Source organism: Oncorhynchus kisutch, unplaced genomic scaffold, assembly GCF_002021735.2.
Source record: "Oncorhynchus kisutch isolate 150728-3 unplaced genomic scaffold, Okis_V2 scaffold3357, whole genome shotgun sequence".
NCBI lineage: Eukaryota > Metazoa > Chordata > Actinopteri > Salmoniformes > Salmonidae > Oncorhynchus > Oncorhynchus kisutch.
In genome coordinates, this window is record NW_022265302.1 from 30001 (window position 1) to 42500 (window position 12500).

The 12500-nt window shown below is 46.0% G+C and overlaps 1 protein-coding gene across 1 annotated transcript in view; it reads right to left on the reverse strand.

The window, feature by feature from the left end:
• LOC116371558 (CUB and sushi domain-containing protein 3-like) overlaps positions 1-12500 on the reverse strand; it is a 258797-nt gene that overhangs the window by 28407 nt on the left and 217890 nt on the right. The window contains 4 exon segments of the mRNA XM_031820410.1: positions 536-727; positions 5919-6075; positions 9597-9766; positions 12275-12463. Of these exon segments, the coding sequence (XP_031676270.1) occupies positions 536-727; positions 5919-6075; positions 9597-9766; positions 12275-12463 (708 nt within the window).

The window sequence follows — 12500 nt, forward strand, 5'->3', positions numbered from 1 at the left end:
ATCATGTAGGACTAAATCCCTGAGATTAACACTGAGCTCAGCAATGTTGACTGTCTGATTGGACTGTATACTAATATGGGCTGCCAGAGAAAGGATGCAGGGAGGGAGAGAGAGAGAGCGTGAGAAAGACAGAGAGACAGAGAGAGAGAGAAAGAGTGAGAAAGACAGAGAGACAGAAAGACAGAGAGAGAGAAAGAGAAAGAAAGACAGAGAGACAGAGAGAGAGAGAGAGAGAGAGACAGAGACAGAGAGAGAGAGAGAGAGAGACAGAGAGAGAGAGACAGAGAGAGAGAGAGAGACACACAGAGAGAGAGACACAGAGAGAGAGAGAGAGAGAGACAGAGAGAGAGAAAGAACAGGAGAGACAGGGAGGGAGGGAGTGAGGGGGGGAGGGAGATGGGATAGAACGAGAGAGAGAGATGGATAGAACGAGAGAGAGAGAGAGACAGGAAGGGAGGGAGGGAGATGGATAGAAAGAGAGAGAGATGGAGAGAGAAGAGAGATTGAAAGAAAGAGGGGGACAAGGAAGGATTACCTATGCATGAGGGGAGGTGGTTGTCCCACGCTCTTCTCTCTCGGGTCATGCACTTGAGTATGCCACTTCCGTGCAGGGAATAACCTTGGTCACAGCCGTACGTAATGGCACTGCCAGCGAAATGCCCCTGGTCGCTGACTTTGAACCCAAACTGAGGCACCCCGGGATCCTCGCAGTGAGACAGATCAAAACCTGCCAGAGAGTTATAGAGTAGAGGAGAAGACAAAGAGGGAAAAACAGGTTGTATCATTATGGAGACTGTCCTAGAGACAACACACATTATAGAAACTGTCCTAGAGACAACATACATTGTGGAGACCTTCCTAGAGACCACACACATTATAGAGACTGTCCAAGAGACCACACACATTATAGAGTGGAGGAGAAGACAAAGAGGGAAAAACAGGTTGTATCATTATGGAGACCATCCTAGAGACCACACACATGATAGAAACTGTCCTAGAGATCACATACATTGTGGAGACCATCCTAGAGACCACATACATTGTGGAGACCTTCCTAGAGACAACACACATTAAGGAGACCATCCTAGAGACCACACACATTATGGAGACCATCCTAGAGACCACACACATTATGGAGACCATCCTAGAGACCACACACATTATGGAGACCATTCTCAACACCACACACATTATAGAGACTGTCCTAGAGACCACACACATTACAGAGACTGTCCTAGAGACCACATACATTATAGAGACCGTCCTAGAGACCACACACATTATAGAGTGGAGGAGAAGACAAAGAGGGAAAAACAGGTTGTATCATTATGGAGACTGTCCTAGAGACAACACACATTATAGAAACTGTCCTAGAGACAACATACATTATGGAGACCATCCTAGAGACCACACACATTATAGAGACCATCCTAGAGACCACACACATTATGGAGACCATCCTAGAGATCACACATATTATAGAGACAGTCCTAAAGACCACACACATTATAGAGACCGTCCTAGAGACCACACACATATTATGGAGACTGTCCTAGAGACAACACACATTATGGAGACCATCCTAGAGACCACACACATTAAGGAGACCATCCTAGAGACCACACACATTATGGAGACTGTCCTAGAGACAACACACATTATGGAGACCATCCTAGAGACCAAATACATTGTAGAGACCGTCCTATAGACCACATACATTGTAGAGACTGTCCTAGAGACCACACACATTATGGAGACCATCCTAGAGACCACATACATTATGGAGACCATCCTAGAGACCACATACATTGTAGAGACCGTCCTAGAGGCCACATACATTGTAGAGACCACTCACATTATGGAAGTGTTTCTGGGAACCAGCCATAGTGTCACACAGTGACATATTCTCATTCTTCTGCATTGTAAAGACCAGAGGAGGCTGCGGAGGGGAGGACAGCTCATAATAATGGCTGGAACGACGTGAATTGGAAATGGCATTGAAAACACTCATTAACAGCCATTAGCACGAGCCCGTCCTCCCCAATTAAGGTGCCACCAACCTCCTGTGGTAAAGACATTAACTATGTCCTATATAGCACCCGATGCTCTGGTTAAATGTAGTGCACTATATATATATATATAGGGAATAGGGTGCCATTTGGGACGCGGGCCTTATTGACTAATAAAGCGTGGGAATAATGTCCCGCTTCAGAACATAATGAGTATGGCGGACTTAAAGTCCCATTAAATGACTAAGCAGGAAAAGATCCTTTCTGGACAGAGACAACAATTACATCTAGCTAATTAACTGCTCAAGTGACTGTGACTCTGGTAGCAGGATGGAGAAGTGCTATAGGCTACGGGCTCCTCTTAACAGTGGGACGAAGGGATGAACGTCTTAACCCTATGTGTTAGGGATGAGGTCTTAACCCTATGGGTTAGGGATGAGGTATTAACCTTATGTTAGGGATGAGCTATTAACCCTATGTGTTAGGGATGAGGTCTTAACCCTATGGGTTAGGGATGAGGTATTTAACCCTATGTGTTAGGGATGAGGTATTAACCCTATGTTAGGGATGAGCTATTAACCCTATGTGTTAGGGATGAGGTCTTAACCCTATGGGTTAGGGATGAGGAATTAACCCTATGTGTTAGGGATGAGGACTTAACCCTATGTGTTAGGGATGAGGTCTTAACACTATTGGTTAGGGATGAGGTCTTAACCCTATGTGTTATGGATGAGGTCTTAACCCTATGTGTTAAGGATGAGGTCTTAACCATATGTGTTAGGGATGAGGTCTAAACCCTATGTGTTAGGGATGAGGTCTAAACCCTATGTGTTAGGGATGAGGTCTTAACCCTATGTGTTAGGAATGAGGTCTTAACCCTATGTGTTAGGGATGAGGTCTAAACCCTATGTGTTAGGGATGAGGTCTTAAAGGAGACTAGACATCTACCACCCCACTACCACTGTCAGATTAGAGCCATAAAGTAGACTAGACATCTACCACTATCAGATTAGAGCCATAATGGAGACTAGACATCTACCACTATCAGAATAGTGCCATAATGGAGACTAGACATCTACCACCCCACTACCACTATCAGATTAGAGTCATAAAGGAGACTAGACATCTAACACTATCAGATTAGAGCCATAAAGGAGACTAGACATCTACCACCCCACTACCACTATCAGATTAGAGCCATAAAGTAGATAAGACATCTACCACCCCACTACCACTATCAGATTAGAGACATAATGGAGACTAGACATCTACCACCCCACTACCACTATCACATTAGAGCCATAAAGTAGACTAGGCATCTACCACCCCACTACCACTATCATGTTAGAGTCATAAAGGGGACTAGACATCTAACACTATCGTATCAGAGTCATAAAGGAGACTAGACATTTACCACTATCATATTAGAGCCATAATGGAGACTAGACATCTACCACTTTCAGATTAGAGCCATAATGGTGACTAGACATCCACCACTATCAGATTAAAGCCATAATGGAGACTAGACATCTATCACTATCATATTAGAGCCATAAATGAGACTAGACATCTACCACCCCACCACCACAATCAGATCAGAGTCATAAATGAGACTAGACATCTACCACCCCACCACCACAATCAGATCAGAGTCATAAATGAGACTAGACATCTACCACTATCAGATTAGAGCCATAAATGAGACTAGACATCTACCACTATCAGATTAAAGCCATAATGGAGACTAGACATCTATCACTATCAGATTAGAGCCATAAATGAGACTAGACATCTACCACCCCACTAGCACTATCATATTAGAGCCATAAAGTAGACTAGTTATCTACCACCCCACTACCACTATCAGATTAGAGCCATAATGGAGACTAGACATTTACCACTATTCGATTAGAGCCATAAAGGAGACTAGACATCTACCACTATCACATTAGAACCATGAAGGACACTAGACATCTACCACTATCAGATTAGAGCCATAATGGACAGTAGACAATGTAGCATATGTTTATTGTCCTCCCACTTTTGGTTCTGATCACTAATTAACTTGTAATTGTTGCATATTAGTTGTTGTATTAATATTTATTGTTGAATATATTACCTATCAAATAGCCAACAAAAATATAGTACACGCACGCTTAGGCTGTCCAGATGTCCTCATAGGAGAACCATTTAAAGAACCCTTTTGGTTCCAGGTAGATCTCTTTCTGGTAATTATTTTGGGTAATTCTCTTTCAAGTGTCCTCCAGTCAGTCAGGTTGTAAATGTAAAGGACTGTGGTCATGTCTAGTCTCCTCCAGTCAGGTTGTATCTGTAAAGGACTGTGGTCATGTCTAGTCTCCTCCAGTCAGGTTGTATCTGTAAAGGACTGTGGTCATGTCTAGTCTCCTCCAGTCAGGTTGTATCTGTAAAGGACTGTGGTCATGTCTAGTCTCCTCCAGTCAGGTTGTATCTGTAAAGGACTGTGGTCATGTCTAGTCTCCTCCAGTCAGGTTGTATCTGTAAAGGACTGTGGTCATGTCTAGACTCCTCCAGTCAGGTTGTATCTGTAAAGGACTGTGGTCATGTCTAGACTCCTCCAGTCAGGTTGTATCTGTAAAGGACTGTGGTCATCTCTAGACTCCTCCAGTCAGGTTGTATCTGTAAAGGACTGTGGTCATGTCTAGTCTCCTCCAGTCAGTCAGGTTGTATCTGTAAAGGACTGTGGTCATGTCTAGTCTCCTCCAGTCAGTCAGGTTGTATCTGTAAAGGACTGTGGTCATGTCTAGTCTCCTCCAGTCAGTCAGGTTGTACCTGTAAAGGACTGTGGTCATCTCTAGACTCCTCCAGTCAGGTTGTAACTGTAAAGTACCATGCTATGCGGCAGCAGCAGAGAGCACATAAACCCAGAGAGCATGTCTGTCTTCGTCCCAAATGGAACCCTATTCCCTATGTAGTGCACTACTTTTGTTGGGCTCAGATCAAACGTAGTGCACTATATAGGGAATAGGGTGCCATTTTTGGGACGTAATTGTGATTTATGTTACTGCCTCCTAGCAGAGACACAGCACCATGCTAGATGTTATTACAGTATTACAAGTGTCATGGCCAGGATAAATCACAACAGTTATTGCCTACATTTAGAAAATTACCTCCACGCTTCCCTCTCTAACGACCGTGAAAACATCAGATTTCATGTTCTGAACGAGATTTAAGCTGACCCTTCCAACCCTGGCCTGTTCCCGCTTCCTGGACAACAAATCACTCATACTGAATTCACTCTGTCTTAGGAACAGGTTTGTTATTTTACAAATAGCAGGATGGGTGGGTGGGGGACGGGGGGTGCTGACTGGTGAGTAAGGTTTCTACCCTATTCTTACAACAAGTCTGCTTACAACTTGCAAAACACTCATTTGCTCAGATATTTCCAAACTTTTAACAAGGCAGGTAACACTACAAGCTACCCAGTCAAAGTAATTGCAGAGAAAGCATGTTGTTCTCCTCTGGAAGCCCCCACGCTGTGTGGATGAATATCATTATCGAGAGAAATAAAAAGTTAGGGTTGCGTCCTGAAATGCCCTTTGATTCCCTAAATAGTGCACTTTGTTTAACCAGAGCCTGCATAGAGCACCATATAGAGGGTGCCATTTCAGACCCTATAAAGGCAATAGGGTGCCATTTCAGACCCTATAAAGGCAATAGGGTGCCATTTCAGATCCTATAAAGGCAATAGGGTGCCATTTCAGACCCTATAAAGGGAATATTTCTCAGTCAAATAAGTCACTGTTTGAACACACAGTCAGAGGAAGATGAAGGTGTGTGTGTGTGTGTGTGTGTGTGTGTGTGTGTGTGTGTGTGTGTGTGTGTGTGTGTGTGTGTGTGTGTGTGTGTGTGTGCGTGTGTGTTCCTCACTGGAGTAGCTGAGTCTGAAGCCCCCTGCTGTGTGCTCCTGGTCTGAGTAGAACTCCAGCCACAGGTGATTGGAGGTGGAGGTGAGGACCAGGCCTAACATGGTGGAGCCGGTGTAGGTACCCAGAACAGCAGCAGCACTGTCCCCTCCATCATAGACCTGCAGAGAGGAGACAACAGGGGGTTAACGTCAAATCCACTCACTCACCCACTCACCCACTCACTCACTCACCCACCCACTCACCCAGCCACTCACTCACTCACTCACTCATTCATTCATTCATTCATTCATTCAACCAGCCATTCATTCATTCATCCATTCATTCATCCATTCAGTCATTCATTCCTCCATCCATCCATTAATCCATCCATCCAATCATCAATCCATTAATTAATTAATTCATCCATCCATCTATGCATCCATCCATCCATCTGTTCATCCACTCATCCATTCATTCAGGTACCTATTCATCAATCCACCCATTCATCCATCCACCCATTCATCCATCCACAAATTTACCCATCCACCCATTCATCCTGTCCATCCATCCTTTCATCTATACACTCATCCATCCATCCATTCATTCATGTACCCATTCATCCATCCACCCATTCATTCATCCATCCATCCCTCCATCCATCCATCCATCCGTCCCTCCATCCATCCATCCCTCCATCCGTCCATCCGTCCGTCCATCCCTCCATCCACCCATCCATCCATCCATCCGTCCCTCCATCCATCCATCCCTCCATCCGTCCATCCATCCCTCCATCCATTCACTCACCATCCATCCATCCATCCATCAATCTACGTAGATATTCTGTAATCTATTGATACAGAGTGGTTGAATACCCAGAGAGGGAAGCAGCTGAAGGTTTCCTACAGAGTGGTTGAATACCCAGAGAGGGAAGCAGCTGAAGGCTTCTTAACAGAGTGGTTGAATACCCAGAGAGGGAAGCAGCTGAAGGCTTCCTAACAGAGTGGTTGAATACCCAGAGAGGGAAGCAGCTGAAGGCTTCCTAACAGAGTGGTTGAATACCCAGAGAGGGAAGCAGCTGAAGGCTTCCTAACAGAGTGGTTGAATACCCAGAGAGGGAAGCAGCTGAAGGCTTCCTAACAGAGTGGTTGAATACCCAGAGAGGGAAGCAGCTGAAGGCTTCCTAACAGAGTGGTTGAATACCCAGAGAGGGAAGCAGCTGAAGGCTTCCTAACAGAGTGGTTGAATACCCAGAGAGGGAAGCAGCTGAAGGCTTCCTAACAGAGTGGTTGAATACCCAGAGAGGGAAGCAGCTGAAGGTTTCCTAACAGAGTGGTTGAATACCCAGAGAGGGGAGCAGCTGAAGGCTTCCTAACAGAGTGGTTGAATACCCAGAGAGGGAAGCAGCTGAATGTTTCCTAACAGAGTGGTTGAATTCCCAGAGAGGGGAGCAGCTGAAGGCTTCCTAACAGAGTGGTTGAATACCCAGAGAGGGAAGCAGCTGAAGGCTTCCTAACAGAGTGGTTGAATACCCAGAGAGGGAAGCAGCTGAAGGCTTCCTAACAGAGTGGTTGAATACCCAGAGAGGGAAGCAGCTGAAGGCTTCCTAACAGAGTGGTTGAATACCCAGAGAGGGAAGCAGCTGAAGGCTTCTTAACAGAGTGGTTGAATACCCAGAGAGGGAAGCAGCTGAAGGCTTCCTAACATAGTGGTTGAATACCCAGAGAGGGAAGCAGCTGAAGGCTTCTTATCAGAGTGGTTGAATACCCAGAGAGGGAAGCAGCTGAAGGCTTCCTAACAGAGTGGTTGAATACCCAGAGAGGGAAGCAGCTGAAGGCTTCCTAACAGAGTGGTTGAATACCCAGAGAGGGAAGCAGCTGAAGGCTTCCTAACAGAGTGGTTGAATACCCAGAGAGGGAAGCAGCTGAAGGCTTCCTAACAGAGTGGTTGAATACCCAGAGAGGGAAGCAGCTGAAGGCTTCCTAACAGAGTGGTTGAATACCCAGAGAGGGAAGCAGCTGAAGGCTTCCTAACAGAGTGGTTGAATACCCAGAGAGGGAAGCAGCTGAAGGCTTCCTAACAGAGTGGTTGAATACCCAGAGAGGGAAGCAGCTGAAGGTTTCCTAACAGAGTGGTTGAATTCCCAGAGAGGGGAGCAGCTGAAGGTTTCCTAACAGAGTGGTTGAATACCCAGAGAGGGAAGCAGCTGAAGGCTTCTTAACAGAGTGGTTGAATACCCAGAGAGGGAAGCAGCTGAAGGCTTCCTAACAGAGTGGTTGAATACCCAGAGAGGGAAGCAGCTGAAGGCTTCCTAACAGAGTGGTTGAATACCCAGAGAGGGAAGCAGCTGAAGGCTTCCTAACAGAGTGGTTGAATACCCAGAGAGGGAAGCAGCTGAAGGCTTCCTAACAGAGTGGTTGAATACCCAGAGAGGGGAGCAGCTGAAGGCTTCTTAACAGCTTCTACCCCCAAGCCATAAGACTCCTGAACAGCTCATCAAAGGGCTACCCAGAACCCTCTTTTACACTGCTGCTACCCAGAAGCCTCTTTTACGCTGCTGCTACCCAGAACCCTCTTTTACGGTACCCCCTGTATATAGCCTCCACATTGACTCCGTACCGTAACACCCTGTATATAGCCTCCACATTGACTCCGTACCGTAACACCCTGTATATAGCCTCCACATTGACTCCGTACCGTAACACCCTGTATATAGCCTCCACATTGACTCCGTACCGTAACACCCTGTATATAGCCTCCACATTGACACCGTACCGTAATACCCTGTATATAGCCTCCACATTGACTCTGTACCGTAATACCCTGTATATAGCCTCCATATTGACTCAGTACCGTAATACCCTGTATATAGCCTCCACATTGACTCCGTACCGTAACACCCTGTATATAGCCTCCACATTGACTCCGTACCGTAACACCCTGTATATAGCCTCCACATTGACTCCGTACCGTAACACCCTGTATATAGCCTCCACATTGACTCCGTACCGTAACACCCTGTATATAGCCTCCACATTGACTCCGTGCTTGACTCCGTGCTTCTACACCTGCATTGCTTGCTGTTTGGGGTTTTAGGCTGGGTTTCTGTACAGCACTTTGAGATATCAGCTGATGTACGAAGGGCTATATAAATAAATTTGATTTGATTTGATTTGATTTGACTCCGTACCGTAACACCCTGTATATAGCCTCCACATTGACTCCGTACCGTAACACCCTGTATATAGCCTCCACATTGACTCTGTACCGTAATACCCTGTATATAGCCTCCATATTGACTCAGTACCGTAATACCCTGTATATAGCCTCCACATTAACTCTGTACCGTAATACCCTGTATATAGCCTCCACATTGACTCTGTACCGTAATACCCTGTATATAGCCTCCACATTGACTCTGTACCGTAATAGAGAGAAAAGGGGGGAGGTAGAATACAAGAGGAGAAGGAACGAGAGAGAGTGAGAGAGAGAGAGAGAGAGAGAGAGAGAGAGAGAGAGAGAGAAGGGGGAGGTAGAATACAAGAGGAGAGGAACGAGAGAGAGAGCGAGAGAGAGAGAGAGAGAGAGAGAGAGAGAGAAGGGGGAGGTAGAATACAAGAGGAGAGGAACGAGGAACGAGAGAGAGAGAGAGAGAAAGAGAGAGAGAGAGAAGAGAGAGAATGAAAAAAGGGGGGGTTATTACCTTGAGAATGTCTCCTTGTGCCAGTTGGAAAGTGCTTGCTGAGACGTTGATGCCCTTTCCCGTCTCCACCTGAATGCTGTAGACACACTCGTGGCTGTTGTCGTAGTTCAGTGGGTAGTTGGGCGACAACACAACTCCTTCGCTGTTGGAAACGGTTGAGCCGCACTCCGCTAGAGAACAAAGACACAGAGTGGAATAAAGTGACCCGAACGAGAGAATTCTCTTCCAATGTCTGTAATGTTTCCCTGTGACGGATATATTCAGTATATCATTTCACTGAGCAAAAGACGAGAGTTCAAATGCATTTACGAAAAAGCCTATTTCTAATCGCTGTAGTTTTCAAAGTCTATTCCTTTCCTCACTGTCACTGTTCCTTTCCTCACCGTCACTGTTCCTTTCCTCACTGTCACTGTTCCTTTCCTCACCGTCACTGTTCCTTTCCTCACTGTCACTGTTCCTTTCCTCACTGTCACTGTTCCTTTCCTCACTGTCACTGTTCCTTTCCTCACTGTCACTGTTCCTTTCATCACTGTCACTGTTCCTTTCCTCACTGTCACTGTTCCTTTCCTTTCCTCACTGTCACTGTTCCTTTCCTCACTGTCACTGTTCCTTTCCTCACTGTCACTGTTCCTTTCCTCACTGTCACTGTTCCTTTCCTCACTGTCACTGTTCCTTTCCTCACTGTCACTGTTCCTTTCATCACTGTCACTGTTCCTTTCCTCACTGTCACTGTTCCTTTCATCACTGTCACTGTTCCTTTCCTCACTGTCACTGTTCCTTTCCTCACTGTCACTGTTCCTTTCCTTTCCTCACTGTCACTGTTCCTTTCCTCACTGTCACTGTTCCTTTCCTCACTGTCACTGTTCCTTTCATCACTGTCACTGTTCCTTTCCTCACTGTCACTGTTCCTTTCATCACTGTCACTGTTCCTTTCCTCACTGTCACTGTTCCTTTCCTCACTGTCACTGTTCCTTTCCTCACTGTCACTGTTCCTTTCCTTTCCTCACCGTCATTGTTCCTTTCCTTTCCTCACCGTCACTGTTCCTTTCCTCACTGTCACTGTTCCTTTCCTCACTGTCACTGTTCCTTTCCTCACTGTCACTGTTCCTTTCCTCACTGTCACTGTTCCTTTCCTCACCGTCACTGTTCCTTTCCTTTCCTCACTGTCACTGTTCCTTTCCTCACTGTCACTGTTCCTTTCCTCACTGTCACTGTTCCTTTCCTCACTGTCACTGTTCCTTTCCTCACCGTCACTGTTCCTTTCCTCACTGTCACTGTTCCTTTCCTCACTGTCACTGTTCCTTTCCTCACTGTCACTGTTCCTTTCCTCACTGTCACTGTTCCTTTCATCACTGTCACTGTATACAGACTAGATAGATATATACAGACTAGAGAGATGGAGAGATACAGACTAGATATATACAGACTAGAGAGATGGAGAGATACAGACTAGATATATACAGACTAGAGAGATGGAGAGATACAGACTAGATATATACAGACTAGAGAGATGGAGAGATACAGACTAGATAAATACAGACTAGAGAGATGGAGAGATACAGACTAGATATATACAGACTAGAGAGATGGAGAGATACAGACTAGATATATGCAGACTAGAAATATAGAGAGATACAGACTAGATATATACAGACTAGAGAGATGGAGAGATACAGACTAGAAATATAGAGAGATACAGACTAGATATATACAGACTAGAGAGATGGAGAGATACAGACTAGAGAGATGGAGAGATACAGACTAGATATATACAGACTAGAGAGATACAGACTAGAGAGACTGAAGCAGGATCGAGGACCCAGTTTGAGACCGTATACCTAGAGACTAGAGAGACTGAAGCAGGATCTAGGACCCTGTCTGAGACCGTATACCTAGAGACTAGAGAGACTGAAGCAGGATCGAGGACCCTGTCGGAGACCGTATACCTAGAGACTAGAGAGACTGAAGCAGGATCTAGGACCCTGTCTGAGACCGTATACCTAGAGACTAGAGAGACTGAAGCAGGATCTAGGACCCTGTCTGAGACCGTATACCTAGAGACTAGAGAGACTGAAACATGATCGAGGATCCTGTCTGAGACTGTATACCTAGAGACTAGAGAGACTGAAGCAGGATCGAGGACCCTGTCTGAGACTGTATGCCTAGAGACTAGAGAGACTGAAGCAGGATCGAGGATCCTGTCTGAGACCGTATACCTAGAGACTAGAGAGACTGAAGCAGGATCTAGGACCCTGTCTGAGACCGTATACCTAGAGACTAGAGAGACTGAAGCAGGATCGAGGACCCTGTCGGAGACCAAATACCTAGAGACTAGAGAGACTGAAGCAGGATCTAGGACCCTGTCTGAGACCGTATACCTAGAGACTAGAGAGACTGAAACATGATCGAGGATCCTGTCTGAGACCGTATACCTAGAGACTAGAGAGACTGAAGCAGGATCTAGGACACTGTCTGAGACCGTATACCTAGAGACTAGAGAGACTGAAGCAGGATCTAGGACCCTGTCTGAGACCGTATACCTAGAATCGTATACAGAATCTACCCATTTCCTCCTGTTCCTCCTTCTCCTCTGCTCTAAATAGAGACTTTTTTAATACATTGTCCTATGCACAGTCCACACAGAGCCAATAAGCAAATGAAATCAGCTGACCACGTACCCACACACCTTGGCAGAGGGGCACTCCACATGCGGCGACCGCCTCCCAGGCACCAGATCTCCCTCGCCCCCTTTAGGCGATAGCCGGTATTGCAGGAGAAAACCAGCGAGTCCCCGATGCCAAAGCTGATGCCCGTGTGCCAGCCAAACCTGGGGGTCCCGGGGTCCTCACACGGCTCCAGATTATACTCTGAAAAGGGAAGAAGAAAGAAACAACACAGGGTCAT